At 46.8% G+C, this 15,293-nt stretch overlaps 1 protein-coding gene across 4 annotated transcripts in view; it reads left to right on the top strand.

The window, feature by feature from the left end:
- ELL (elongation factor for RNA polymerase II) overlaps positions 1–15,293 on the top strand; it is a 145,139-nt gene that overhangs the window by 110,504 nt on the left and 19,342 nt on the right. For all 4 annotated transcript variants that reach the window (XM_038740282.1, XM_038740280.1, XM_038740281.1 and 1 more), the window contains 2 exons: positions 2,247–2,500; positions 7,426–7,550. In XM_038740282.1, the coding sequence (XP_038596210.1) occupies positions 2,247–2,500; positions 7,426–7,550 (379 nt within the window). The remainder of the gene's footprint in view (positions 1–2,246; positions 2,501–7,425; positions 7,551–15,293) is intronic.

Below are 15,293 nucleotides of genomic sequence, written 5' to 3'. Positions count from 1 at the left end.
GCAGCAACACCAGTTCTCTGGGGCCAAGGGAGGATTCCCAATCTGAGACCTTCCCCCACCACCCCCACGGTATTTAAGCACTTACCATTGTTCCAGGCACTGTACTGAGCACTGAGGTAGATACAAGCTAATCAGATTGGACACAGTCCCCGTCCCACATGGGGCTCACAGTCTTAATCCCCATTTTACAGATGAGGGAACTGAGGCACAGAGAAGTGAAGTGACTTGCCCCCGGTCACAACAGACAGGTGGCGGAGCCAGGATTAGAATTCAGGCCCATGCTCTGCTTGACTAGGGGCCTGAAATGGCCATCCCACCCAGCAACCACCTCCCAGAGCTGCCCAAAAGGACTGGGCTTTCCTCCCCTGAAATAAAGAATCATGAATTGCTTCAACTCTTACCTCTGTAAGTTCCCACCCAACATAAACACTGACGAGAATTTCCCTGGAACCTCTATATGGAATGCTGACAAAGGTCTGTCTCTCAACAGGTATTTACTGTACCTAGTGAAAATGGAAAATGCACCAAAGAAAATATTTTGAAAGCGGATATGACTGAATATTGCTAGCCCTTTGGCTGTTAAAAACACATGCCATCATTAGTGGATCATACCAGCGGTCCATCCAGCCTAGTCATGGTTTTTTAAGATTTAGCGCAGTGAGAACGCACACAGGTCTAAGGGTTAGAAGCTTTAGAAATAAATGACAAGAAGAAGCATGAGGAGACGTTGCCGATCCCCGAGAGAAAAGCTGGGGATGGGGAGGGACCGTGACTTTCTGTGGTTTGTTTCCAAGATTAAACTTCATTCTCCGTTCGGGACTCATTGTCTGAACCTGCTGCCTTGCAGGAAAAGTTTACGAGAATCACGGAAAGAGACAAATGGCGGAAAGCTGGCTCTTCCTCCACCTCCCCCTCCGTTCACCATCGGGGGTGATAGTGCAGCCTGCCACTCCCTAGTGGAGCCCCATTGTGGTTTCAGTAAGAGACAAAGCATGTACACACTTGGGGAGCTCTCAGGTGACAAAAATCCTAAAATGCTCTCTGCTGTACCAGCCAGCCCCAAACGCCATACCACAGTGAAAGAAGTGAACCGTGGCAGTCCTTGTGTTCCAGAAAGACTTCCAGATTTTGCGAGTTTTCCGATTTGAAGGGTTACAGGCCTGTGAATAGGGGTTCACCATTTCTCTTGCCAGAACAAAAGCAAAAGCGCTACACAGCCCTAAGATTCCTTGTGTTCTGGGAACTTGCCTAGCATCTTGTCAGTGCACTGTGCTCAAACGGGTGGTGTCTGTCCTTTGGGAAGCAAGTCCTAGCTTTGCTAATAGAGAATCTGGAGCTTTGCTCCAGAAAATTCCCTTTGGTCAAATGGAAAACGTACAATGGTGGCCTTTCCGGAGGCGAGACCCGGGAGAGTTATTCCAGAGCAGTTTGGGGTTTGTTTTCATGCGTTAACTTAAATCACATGTTAAAGCATAAAATCTCCAGGAATTAAATGGGAAAAGTGGCTGTGTACATTAACCTATGGACTTCGACCAGCCCTTCCAACTCTGTTTTGCAACATTTGTTATTTAATAGGTTGTTCTAGCACCATTCCTTTTGACAGGGTCAAGGGTGCGTGACTGAAGAGGAAACGGATATTAATTAAAGATTCAAATGGCTATGACCTGCAAATTGCGACTGTGGTTCAGTAGACCAATGTGTTACATTCCCTCCCCCGCCCCCGTCCCCTCCTCAAATGCCCTAAATTTGCACTGACGGGAGAAATCAGACCCTCAAGGTTTCCATTGTTCAGAGAGCAGCAACATCTGCTAGAAAAAGCAGTTTGGCTGAGATCAGCAGTCAGTGAGCTCTGCTTTCACCCTGGTGTATTGCTGCAGTCATCTGAATTTGCTCTGACACTTTGGTTTCCTCCTCCCTTTTCACAGGAGAGAAATGGTTAATCTAGAAGGAATGTTGTGTAGCTGGGTTGCCTGAAGATTGGGGGAGAGGGTACAGTTCTGGACATTTACAACCCCCCTGGCCCCAGAGTCAGAGAGTATGTAAACTGTCCAGTTGCAAGTCCAGCCTACCCTGGTTGTTATATGGGGTATTGTGTTCTCTTCCTTCCCGCCAGCTCCGTGGGGGTTCTAACATCTGATATTTGCAAAGGGGCGACTGGGAGCCCACCTGTCTACGCGCGGGCTCTGGAAAGCCGTCGGACTGTGAAAAGGCTTCCCTGTCGTTCACCAAAATTAATCTCATTTCAGGCAAAAAGATTCAGTTCCGGAAACCGGCCCCAGGAGCAGTTGACACTGTTCCTTCCAGGAGGCACCCCACACCCATCAATCTGGCCAACGCCTTAAAGAAGAGCATGAACAATGTTTCTCAGCGGCCTATAAAAGACCGGGTGATGCACTTACTGGCACTAAAGCCTTACAAAAGACCCGAACTGATTCTGAGGCTGCAGAAGGATGGACTCGTGCAGCCGGACAAGGAGCTGTTGGATGCCATCCTACAGCAGGTTCGTATTCGCGAGAGCTCAGGGAAACGTGGGGTCACCCCGCAGGCAGAAAACGCACCCGGTGTCTGGCAACGGCCTACTGAGCCCATCGGCTCAAATTTCTGTTTCTGACTAAGAGCGTAGGCCGGTCTCTCGTGCACAGCGGTGGAGCTGGCTGGGTGGGGGGTTTCTCAGAGGGTCTCGTCCAGAATCTGTGACCGAGTTAGAAATTCCAACTGCCTGGATTCCGACAGCTGAAGCGGTCAGCTAATGGATCTATCTCTGAGTCCGTTGGAATCAATATGCGGCAGCCTGACATGAGGTCTGGTTTTGAGAGGGCAGACTAAGGCGGTGCTATAATGTGTTCCAAATGAATGTTAACTTGGGCGGTTTAAGAGAAGTCAGCTCTGGTCATTAGGTTTGATCTCCACCTTTCTAATTTTACTGCTGAGGAAGTGCCTTAAATCATTTCCTCTTGGAGCGAATGTTGCAACTTGCAAAAGACCGTACCTGGTCTTTTCGCTGTCGTTCCAGGCTTGCAGTGCTGCCCAGCACCGGGAGGGGAGGGATGAAAGGATACCTGAAAGAGGGGCGGGGGGCCGGGGAGAGTTTGGAGGAGTCAGCAAGCTGATGGCTGGGACCAAAGACCGACCCAGCTGCTCGGAGCCAGCGGAGTCTTTCTCAAATAGAATCTAAGATACAGTGAGAAGATGTGAACTGGTTTTAGGGCGTGACGGTAACCTCTGAAAAGCTTTTCCTAGCCAGTAGGCTAGAAGGTAAGCCAATAAAATCTGTAGGATAAGAGCTATTTAAAAGTTCCTTGCATGGGGTGGGAGGGTGTCAGTCAGTTAATCGTATTTACTGAGCGCCTATTAAGCACCCGGGGGAGTACAGTATAACAGATATTCCCTGCCCACGAGGAACTTACAGTCTAGAGAGGGAGAGGGACGTTAATATAAATTACAGGTATGTACATAAGTGGTGTGGAGATGGGTCTATGTAAGCTTGGTATGGGAAAAGAGCAAGATTCACCCTGCAGGACAAATTGGCAAAATCCCGAACAACCTCAGAGCCCAGATTGTGGTGGATTGCTCTCTCCCCTCCCCCATTCCCAGTGCCTGAGTACACTCAGTGCCCTGATAATGCAGGAGTGACGTCCTAGATGAACTCTGCATTAAGAAACAGTCGTTAGGGTTCCGCCAGCCTTAACTGGCCCCGCACCCCTGTGCACATTTGTTTCTTTGGACATCACATCATGTTCTACCCAGGTAACGGTGAGCTCTTGCCCTTGAGCCGGAGGAGGGCATGTCCCTCATGGACACTTCCAGGCAGAACCGTGAGGGCCAAAAGGGCAGCAGGTTATACACGGTGTCACCACCACCGTACTCCCACCACACACACACACACACACACACACACACACACACACACACACACAGTGTTGGGACGGTCTACTGGGTGAAGAAAACCCAACGCACATGCCCGTTTGTGGAAGCAGCACAGCCTAACGGAAAGACAAAGACCCCGGGCCTGGGAGTCAGAGGACCTGAGTTCTAAATGCTGCCTCTGCCACTTGCTGGTTGTGTGACCTTGGGCAAATCACTAAGTCAATTAATGGTATTTTTTGAGCCCTTACTGTGTGCAGAGCACAGTACTAAGCTCTTGGGAGAGGACAATACAATAGAATTGGTAGACACTTGCCCTGCCCACAAGCAGCTTATGGTCTAGATGGGGGTGACAGACATTGAAATAAACTACAGACAGGAGAAATGGCAGGGTAGAAGGATATGTACAGAAGCGCTGTAGGGCTGAGGGTGGGGTGAAGAGCATGTGCTTAAATAGTACAGATCCAAGTGCACAGGCTATGCAGGAGGGAGAGGGAGCAGGGGAAATGAAGATGTAATCAGGGAAGGCCTCTTAGAAGTGATGTGATTTTTGAGAAGACCTTTGAAAGTGGGGAGAGTCATGGTCTGTCAGGTATGAAAGGGGAGGAAGTTCCAAGCCAGAGGCAGGATGTGGACAAGGGGTCAGTAGAGAGACAGATGAGATTAAGGTACAGAAAGTATGTTGGCACTAGAGGAGCAAAGCATACAGGCTGGATTGTAGTGGGATCCGTGAGGTGAGGTAGAAGGGGGAGAGCTGATTGAGTGCCCTAAAGCCAATGGTAAGGAGTTTCTGTTCAATGTGGAGGTGGACAGGTGAGGAGCGAGGAGATGTGTGCAGAATTTTTTTTTTTTTAGACAAACGATCTGTGTAGCAGAGTGAAGTATGAACTGGAGAAGAGAGGAGACCGATGTAGTGGTTACAGAAGGATAGGATAAGTGCTTGGATCAACGTGGTAGCAGTTTGGATGGTGAGGAAAGGGTGGATTCTAGAGATGTCGTGAAGGCAGAACCGACAGGACTTGGTAACAGATTGAATATGTGGGTTGAATGAGAGAGATGAGTCGAGGGTAATGCTAAGGTTATGGGCTCGTGAGACTGGGAGGATGGTAGTGTTATCTACAGTTATGAGAAAGTCATGGGGAGAACAGGATTTGGGTGGGAAGATGAGGGGTTCTGTTTTGGACCTGTGTAGTTTGCGGTGTCGGAGGGACAGTCAAATAGAAATTTGCTAAAGGTAGGAGGAAATGCAATACTGTAATAAAGGAGAGAGGTCAGGACTGGAGAGCTAGATTTGGGAATCATCTGTGTAGCAACGATATTTGAAGCGGTGGGAGCAAATAAGTTCTCCAAAGGAATCAGTGTAGATGGAGAATAGAAGGGAGCCCAGAACTGAGCCTTAAGGGGCTCCCACAGGTAGAGGATGGGAGGGAAAGGAGGAGCCTGTGAAAGAGTCTGAAAAGGAATGGCCAGAGAGGTAGGAGGAGGTCCAGAAGAGGACATTGTCAGTGAAGCCAAGGTTAGATAATTATTCCAGGACAAGGGGGTGGTCCACTTCGTTGGGAGAGTTGGGGGGACTTTTAACATCAAAGGTCTAAAAATTTCCTACACTGAAATTGTCCTTTGTGTTTACCTTATCTATTTTTTGAACATCCATCATGTTTACCAGCTGTAAATGTAAAACCCTATGTCAGACAGACAGTCTTCTAACTGTCTCAGTGTTTGGGAACTAATGGAAGACTGAAAGAGAGAACCACAATATTCTGTAGTATCTGAAATCTAGAGTAAATTTTTAATTTTCACTTACTAGAATATTTTAGTGAGTCTCCAGTTAATGAAATACTAAAGCATATTAGTATTGCTATTCCTGAAACAATAACTTATATTATTCGGGAACCATAATATATAGTCCTTGGTATTGGGGAATTTTATATGTGTATTTTATTTACGTATCTGTATTACCCATTAAGCTCTCTTTGGTGAGCTGAACTTCCAAAACATCAAAAGAGGCTGTTAGAATGATAAACCCCACTAAGAATGCATCCTCTTTGTGGAATGTTAGAAGTCTTTAATAAAAAAAAGGTGTAATAAACCTTAGCCCTGCTTTAATTAAAGCCTCCATAAGAATTTCTTCCAGCAACAGTCCCTCAGTATTCTCAGAAATCCTCCTTTAAATAAGGTTATTATGGTTCCCTCAAATACCTCATTTTCAGATAAGCATCACTCATGATGGAACAACTGCATCGAGAAGCAGCGTGGCTTAGTGGAAAGAGCCCGGGCTTGGGAGTCAGAGGTCATGGGTTCTAATCCTGGCTCTGCCACTTGTCAGCTGGGTGACCTTGGGCAAGTCACTTAACTTCTCTGTGCCTCAGTTACCTCATCTGTAAAATGGGGATTAAGACTGTGAGCCCCACGTGGGACAACCTGATAACCTTGTATCTATCCCAGCGCTTAGAATAGTGCTCAGCACATAGTAAACGCTTAATAAATACCATTATTATTATTATTATTATTATTAACTGCAGTTCAAAATATGTTTCCAGCATCTGAAGTTTGTTTATAAAGGCAAATTTTGTACCGTAAAATTGTTGGAGAGGAAGATGGGAAGACAACAAAAATTAGCTGTATTTGTTGTTGAAGGGGGCGGTTCCATGACACTGACTTCGTTCTCAGGCTTTGATGGCCTGTTTCTTTTCCTTGTTCCCACAATAGCTGTCAGTGTGGTACTTTTTCAGTACATTCGGTCTCCTGCCCTTTTGCATAGATTGGGATGGTGTAACTGTTTTCTAAGAGAGGAAATGAAAATATTCAATTAAGGAAAAAGCTTTTTGGGTTGGTTTATAACCCCCTCCCCCCCCCCCCCCCCCCACCCACCCAACACGTATTGATATCATGGAGAATTTTGGTCTTAGGGAGCTGTGACATCTTTTGCCTTGTGCCGTTGCCATATCAAGTTGTGAAATTAGCTGGTATGCTACTCCACACAGATATTGGATGGCATTAGTAAACTATCTGACCATCCCCACTGGAGGTTTATTTTGAAGTGCTCCCCACAGTTTCTGTGTAACCTTGGGGACTGACTGGAATTTGCAGGTGAAGGGTTAAAGGGGCAGAAGATCCGTAAACTGATGTTCATAATTGTAACCCTACTTGGGGAAGTATCTATTTCATTTCCTCCTCCCCCCCACCCCCCAGCTTTTTTCTGGAAAATATATCTTAAAAAAATATATATATCTTAAAAAAACACATGGATTTTCACCCCTTGAGTATTTGAGATTCACCCCATCCCCCCAAGCCCTACTGCAGTTATGTCCCTATCCTTATACTCCCATTTCCCTTATTTGTAATTGATTTTCGTGTCTGTCTCCCCCTCCAGACTATCAGCTCCCTGTGGGGAGGGAATGTGTCTATCAAGTCTACCATACGGTCCTCTGCTAAGCGCTTAGTACGGTGTTCCGCACACAGTACATGCTCAATAAATTCCACTGCTTGATTGATTGAGTGAACAAACCAGGTTTGCTGTACAGACCTGCTAAAAGTTGAAAATTTGCTTTTGTTTTCCAGGTAGCAAACACTAGTGCCAAGGACAACACATCCACGCTAAAAGATTGTTTATACAAAGAAGTTCAGAAGGACTGGCCTGGATATTCTGAAGGAGACCAGCAGTTACTAAAGAGAATTCTTATTCGGTAACTCAGACCCTTTATCGCATTTACCATGTCTGTCTCCTGCCTGCTCAGGACTACAGATACTGTGTCAGATCACTCCATCCCACCCCGAGAGCGTCCAACCAGGCTGGGTTGAGGAACGTTCTCCTTTTTTGGGTTAGTTATGTCCTTGGTTGAGTCGTGCTAGTTTCAGAGCAGTGTGGGGGTTCTTCTATTCATATAGCCAAATTTAGTGAATCAACAGAACTTGGGAGTGGGGTTTTCCTGTCTCCCGCCTACTACCCTGCCCCAAAGCCACATCACTGCTGCTGTCTTTCTCTGGAGAAAAAGATCTTCCTTGTTGGTTGAGGGGGAGAGAGGGTGTGTGTATTTGTGTGTGTGTCTATGCATGTGCGTGCGTGTGAGTCCGTCCGTCTCTCCCTCTGCACCCCAACTCTGGGAAAAAATCAGCCTTGTTGATTGGGGGTGTGTGGCTCTCTCTCACTCTGTCTCTCATTGTCTCTCACTCTCTGTCTCTATCCGTGCCTCTATATGTCTGTGCCTCTCTGGGTGTCCGTGTCTCTGGGTCTCTTTCCAGGTCACTCTGGCTCCGTAACTCCCTCTGTTTCTCTCTGCCTCTGTGTGTCTCTGCCTGGGTCTCTGTTTCTCTTTCTCGGTTTCTATCTCTGTGTATGTGTCTATATATAGATAGACTTCTTTATGTAGAGGAAAATGCTAATTTGGATAGAAACCAGCACCCCAAAGCTGAATTAGTAAATTAATTAGATTGAGCACTTGGTTTCTGGGTAGAGGAGGGAAGTCAGTCTGCACAAGATCTCCAGCCTGTTTTGATTGGTCTCCGTACCCACAGGGACTATCCTTGACAAAGTAAATGTGCTAGGTTTTAAATTGCTAAATTGTTTAATCTTAAAATTATCTTAATCCGCCTCTCTGTTGGGCAGTTTTGAGAAGTAAAGAAAAGCAAAAACGTTTTTAAAAGAGATTAAATCATGTTAATTAAATCTGTTCTCTCTTTTGGATTTAATTGGCTACTGAGGTTGAGCGTATCAGATGACCACTTCTGAAAAAGCAGTTATTTAAGATGTATCCCCTCATCAGAGAAGCAATTACTAATTAGTTTGTAAATTAATGATTGGTTTAGAAGTTGTCTGTGAATGGGATGAATTAAAAGCAGTCTGATTTTCTAAGTAGTTCAAGTGATTGCTCGGGGATTTATAACTATTGAACGCTATAGTCAACTTTATGGCAGTAGTTACATTTGAAAACCCAAGTACGGTGATGGTTGGGGAGGGGTCGTTATTGGGCATCTCTCCTCTTCCTCACCCCCTTCCTCCCCCGTTAACCACATATACTAATTTGCCGGTTTGCTTTCTGCAGCAGAGAAAAATGGCTGCTCTTTGTTTACTTCTCTTTTTAGATTTATCCACACAGGGAGCAATTCAGTGTAAAAGTTAATCTTCCCTGTGTTGGGGAGGCTGGTTTTTGAGAAATGTTTGGTGTGTTCAACAAAATTTATCAAGGAATGTGTGTATTTACAAAATACAATCTAATGTGCCAGTCAGGCAGAGGTCCAAAACACCAGGAACAGAGAGATTTATTTAGGAGCTTGAATGGACCGAAAGCCGAAGAGTCTTTAACAAGTCTACAATATTTGGGGTGATTTGAGATGGATTTTTTTTTTTTTTGGTTTAGAGGTGCATGTATGTGTGCGTGTGCCCTATTTCTCCTAGGCCTGAATTGTGAATATCAGGAAGCTTCAGAGGGCTATAGACAGTAGCTAAGATCTCTTGATAAACTGCAGTTAATTTAGTTTCTCCAAAGGGAGATGATCAGAGAAGCAGCGTGGCTCAGTGGAAAGAGCCCGGGCTTTGGAATCAGAGGTCATGGGTTCAAACCCCGGCGCCGCCAACTGTCAGCTGTGTGACTTTGGGCAAGTCATTTCACTTCTCTGTGCTTCAGTTACCTCATCTGGAAAATGGGGATGAAAAGTGTGAGCCCCACGTGGGGCAACCTGATCACCTGGTAACCTCCCCAGCGCTTAGAACAGTGCTTTGCACATAGTAAGTGCTTAACAAATACCATAATTATTATTATCAGATGATCCCATTCCTATCTGCCTGCAAGGCCCCTGCACCGCCATGCACTGGGTTAACTGGGAGGATTCGTGTCTCCCCCCCCCCCATCCCCCTGACTCTGCAAAGCCCTCAAGCCCCGTGGGGGCTCCTTTTTTTCCTAAATCTGCCAAGATGTTGGGTCAACCACACCAAGCTAACCCTCCAGAGTTAGGGGAGGTCTCCAGTGCCCTCTGGCAGGACTCTCTCCCTCAGCCATGATGCCTCCACCCTTTCACTGTCAGAAGGATCTAATTTGACTAGACTCCCTGAGTTGGAGTCTTAGAGAAGCAGCGTGGTTTAATGGAAAGAGCACGGGCTTGGGAGTCAGAGGTCATGGATTCTAATCCCGGCTCTGCCACTTGTCAGTTGTGTGACTTTGGGCAAGTCACTTAACTTCTCTGGGCCTCAGTTACCTCATCTGTAAAACGGAGATTAAGACTGTGAGCTCCATGTGGGACAACCTGATCACCTTGTATCCCCACCAGTGCTTAGAACAGTGCTTTGCACATAGTAAGCGCTTAACAAATTCCATCATTATTATTTGGGTGGGATGGTCACAACCTGGAGTCTCCTCCCAGCCGGCAGAAAGCCCCCCTCCCCTCCCTACCCGGCAGCCTAGTTAGGATTCCGCTTTTGGCTAGGGGGCTAGGAGGGGACCTGGGGTGGCAGCAGCAAGAAGGAGGAATTGAGGAAGGTTACCTAGCCTTCAGGGCCACCACGGGCACCACCATGACTGCCGAACTGGGCCTTCCTGGGCCATTGCTCAGAGTTTGCAGCCCAGTGGAAAGCAGTTTATTCTGGACGCAGCGGTCACTTCGAAAAACATCCCAGAAAGACTGGTTTGGGCTGGGTATCCCCAGGGTTCCTGCGCCTGGACTCTGATGGTGGCGCCTGCCTGAGGCTGGCAGACCTGGCCCTTCCCACCCCATTACTTGGAATTGTAGTCTGTGAAGGGACAGGTTTGTTGAGGCTGCTTGCTACCTCCCCACTGAAGTACTGAGGATGACCCAGAGGAAGGTACTAGAATCCACTCTCCCTGTCTTTACCCCTTTTTCTCGCTCCTCTCTCCTCCCCCTTTCCAATCCTGACCCTGTCCCACCTGAGGGCCTCTGGGAAACTGGTCACCTTAGGGCGAGTGACCCTTTCCTTGGCAAGTGCAGCCCAACTCCAAGGGAACAGGTGACCGGACCTCCCTCCGAACCCCTTCCCCCACTCTGCAGCCTGCTGCACAAGAAAGTAGTTCCTCTCTGTAGCTGTACAATATCGGCTGGGCCCCGCCAAATAGCGAAACAATACCAACAGAAACAAAACCTCCTAAGTCGCAGTGTGGCTCAGTGGAAAGAGCACAGACTTGGGAGTCAGAGGTCATGGGTTCTAATCCTGACTCCGCCACTTGTCAGCTGTGTGACTTTGGGCAAGTCACTTAACTTCTCTGTGCTTCAGTTTCCTCATCTGTAAAATGGGGATTAAGACTGTGAGCCCCACATGGGACAACCTTGACTACCTTGTCTCCCCCAGTGCTTAGAAAAGCGCTTGGCACATAGTAAGCGCTTAACAAATACCAACATTATTATCATTATTATTTTTTTTTTTCCGGGGGGTGTCCCTCAGCTTTGGCTAAAATTGACCATTCTCACATTGCAGAGCAAGTGCGTACACCAGGCTTACATCCCCACAGGGGTCCACGTGGAGGTCTTCAAAGCAGGGAATCATGTGATGACAGCTTCCATTTCTGCACCCCACCCTTCCCCTCCCCAACTTTCCTTAAAAGAAGCAGCATGGCCTGGTGAATAGAGTATGGGCCTGGGAGGCAGAAGGACCTGGGTTCTAATCCTGGCTGTGCCCCTTTTCTGCCATGCGACCTTGGGCAAGTCTATTCTATTAACAAGTACCATAAGTATTATTAACTACCATTACTACTACTGCTTAACATGTCTGAGTCTGAACTTCTCAGATTCCCTCCTAAAATCCACTCCTCCTCGTAACATTTTTGTAATGGTATTTGTAAAGCACTTACTGTGTGCCAGGCACTGTACTAAGCACTGGTGTAGATACAAGCCAACCAGGTTGGGACACAGTCCATGTCCCATGTGGGGCTTACAGTCTTAATTCCCATTTTACAGATGAGGGAACTGAGCCACAGAGAAGTGGAAATGACTCTCCCAAGTCACACAGCAGACAGATGGCCGAGTCAAGATTAGAACCCGGGTCCTCTAATTCCCAGGCCTCGGCTCTTTCTGCTACGCCACACTGCTTCCCATCTCGGTTGACAGCATCACCGTTCTTCCTCTTCCAGAACCCATCACCTCAGTGTGTTGCCTATGCTCCTCGCTATCTTTTAGCTCTCATAGTTGCTAAATCCTGACCATTCTTCCTCCCCAGCGCTTCCTGGATCCTCCCTTTCTTCTCAGTCAATCAATTAGTGGTATTTACTGTCCACCTACTGTGTGAAGAGCACTGTACCAAGCACTTGGGAGAATAGAGCAGATAGGCCACTATCCCTGCCCTCAAGGACCTGACAGTCTAGTGGGGGAGATAATCACTAAAATAAATGACAAGTAGGGGAAATGGCTGCCTACAAGGACATATACATAACTGCTGTGGTGATGGGATGAGTATGAAAGTGCTTAGGAGATAACGATTTAAGTACACAGACAATGCAGAAATAGGGGAAAACAGAGCAGTGAGTTGAAAGGTTATTCAGGGAAGGCTTCCTGGAGGAGGTATGATTTTAGTAAGGCTTTGAAGAAGAGGACGGTGATGATCTATCAAATATGAAGAGGGAGGGCATTCCAGGAGGGAGGGTGGGAGCAAAGGTCATCAGTGAGAGAGATTAGAGCAAGGCACAGTACGTTCAGTGGTGTTAGCGAAGCAAAATGTGCATGCTGGGTTGTAACAAGGGCAGTGAAGTAAGGTAGGAGGGGGATTGCTGATTGAGTACCTTGAAGCTGATGGTGAGGAGTTTTGGTTTGAAGCCGAGGTGGATGGGCAACCACTGGAAGCTTTTGAGGAGTGGGGAGACATACACCGAATGGCTTTCTAGAAAAACAATCCAGTAGCAGAATGAGGTATGGACTGGAATGGGGAGAGACTCTTCCAACCCCTCGCTCACACCATTCCATCTCTCTGGAGCTCCCTGCCCCTACAGATCTGCCAGAGCTCAGGTCTCCCCATCTTCCCAGCCCTCCTAAAATCTCACTTCCCCCAGGAAGCCTTCCCTGACTTATTCCCACCTCCCCAAGTTGCATCAATTCAACTCATTCCCACCTCCCCAAGCAGCGTGGCTCAGTGGAAAGAGCACGGGCTTTGGAGTCAGAGGTCATGGGTTCAAATCCCGGCTCTGCCAATTACCAGCTGTGTGACTTTGGGCAAGTCACTTCACTTCTCTGGGCCTCAGTTACCTCATCTGTAAAATGGGGATTAAGACTGTGAGCCCCCCGTGGGACAACCTGATCACCTTGTAACCTCTCCAGTGCTTGGAACAGTGCTTTGCACATAGTAAGCGCTTAATAAATGCCATCATTATTATTATTATTATTATCAATCTAACAGCCACCCTTAGCACTTAAGGTACTTCCACCCAACCTTAGCACTTTAGCCTGTATCATTATATGGCTCAATGGCATATCAAGCAATCACTGGTATTTACTGAAAGCTTTCTGACTGGAGAGAACTGTACTAAGCGCTTAGGAGAATACAATATAGTAGGTAGACACCATCCTTGCCCTCAAAGAACTTACAGTCTAGCGGCAAGACAGACATGAAAATAAATCATTAGTGATCCCTGTCAATCTACATATGTTGCTTATTCATGTTTCATATCTTTCAGTTCTTTGCCAGTTATGTCCTCTACTTTATCGACCTATCTTCCCAATTGGATTATAAGCACCCTGAGGACAGGGACCACATCTTCTAGTTTTCTGGCACTCTCCCCATTACTTAGAACAGGGCTCTGCACTCATTAATTGTTCAGTAAATCCAGTAAGGAGCACCATGGCCTAGTGGAAAGCTCATCGAGTTTAAAAATGATCATATTGAGCAAATGCTTACTGTGCTAAACAGACGCTGCATGGCCTAGTGGAAAGACCACGGGCCTGGGAGCCAGAGGACCTGGGTTCAAATCCCAGTTCCACCATTTACCTTCAGTGTGAACTTGAGCAAGTCACTTCACTTTTCTGTGCCTCAGTTGGCGCGGCTGTAAAATGGGAATGAAATACCTATTTTCCCTCCTATTTAGATAGTGAACCCATTTGGAACAGGAATTCTGTCCAACCTGATTAACTTGTTTCTACCCTTTGTTTAGACTAGGATAGCGCTTTACACATAGAAGTGCTTAACAGATTCCATTTTAAAAAAAAAACAAACAACACTGGAGAAACTGCCAGTTAATTCAATCAGACACTACCCCGTCCCACATCGGACACTCAGTCTCCAGAAAGTCTCTGGGAGTGGTTTCCAGAAGTGGCTGCACATCTTTGAAGAATTGGGGATACAATAAATAGCCCTCATTAAGAATTCTCAGTTGAGCAGTAAGCCCTTACTATGTACTAAGTGCTAGGGTAGTTAGCCAATGATCCGATCAGAAACAGTCCCTGTTCTTTGTGGAGCTCGAGAGAGAAGCAGCATGGCGTAGTGGTTAGAGCACAGGCCTGGGAGTCAGAAAGTCGTGGGTTCAAATCCTGGCTCCACCACTTGTCTGCTGTGTGACCTTGGGCAAGTCACTTGGCTTCTCTGTGCCTCAGTTACCTCATCTGTAAAATGGGGATTGAGACTGTGAGCTCCATGTGGGACAGGGATTGTGTTCAACCTGATTTTCTTCTATCCACCCCAGCGCTTAGTACAGTGCCTGACACATAGTAAGTGCTTTACAAATGCCACTATTATTCTTCTTCTTAATAATAAAAATAGAACAGGTGGCTCATCGCCATTTTACAGATGAGAAAACTGAGGCCCAGAGAGGCCATACAGCTGTGGCTCGAACCTGGGTGACGTGAATCCGAATGCCATGCTCTTTCCATGAGGCCACACTGCCTCCCAATTAATGCTCTCCTGAAAAGAACCATTTTGCAAAGGAATCGGCAGCTTCTTAGCCCCCCAGCACTTATGACCATATCCGTAATTTATTTCTGTTAATACCTGTCTCCACCTCTAGGAAAGAAACGTGTCTCCCAACTCTGTTGTATTGTCCTCTTCCAAGTGCTTAGTAATAATAATAATAATGGCATTTATTAAGTGCTTACTATGTGCAAAGCACTGGGAAGGTTACAAGGTAATCAGGTTGTCCCACGGGGGGCTCACAGTCTTAATCCTCATTTTACAGATGAGGTAACTGAGGCACAGAGAAGTTAAGTGACTTGCCCAAAGTCACACAGCTGACAATTGGTGGAGCCGGGATTTGAACCCATGACCTCTGACTCCAAAGCCCGTGCTCTTTTCCACTGAGCCAAGTGCTCTGCACCCAGTAAGTGCTCAGTAAATACCATTGATTGATTGATCGTAAGGTCTGCCCTTTCCTTTGTACCTTTCTGGCTTGTAATGAACATGACTGCTCCTGTGAGAGAGACTTGAGTCCTCAGGAGTGGGCAAGAGGAGATGGCGTTGTTTCTTAGAACTGAGTAGGGGACTCTTCTCCCAAAAGTGTGAAGCCTCT

This window comes from Tachyglossus aculeatus, chromosome X1 (genome assembly GCF_015852505.1).
Source record: "Tachyglossus aculeatus isolate mTacAcu1 chromosome X1, mTacAcu1.pri, whole genome shotgun sequence".
Lineage (NCBI taxonomy): Eukaryota > Metazoa > Chordata > Mammalia > Monotremata > Tachyglossidae > Tachyglossus > Tachyglossus aculeatus.
Note: the sequence above shows the minus strand (reverse complement) of the source record. Positions and strands in the feature narration are given on the sequence as shown.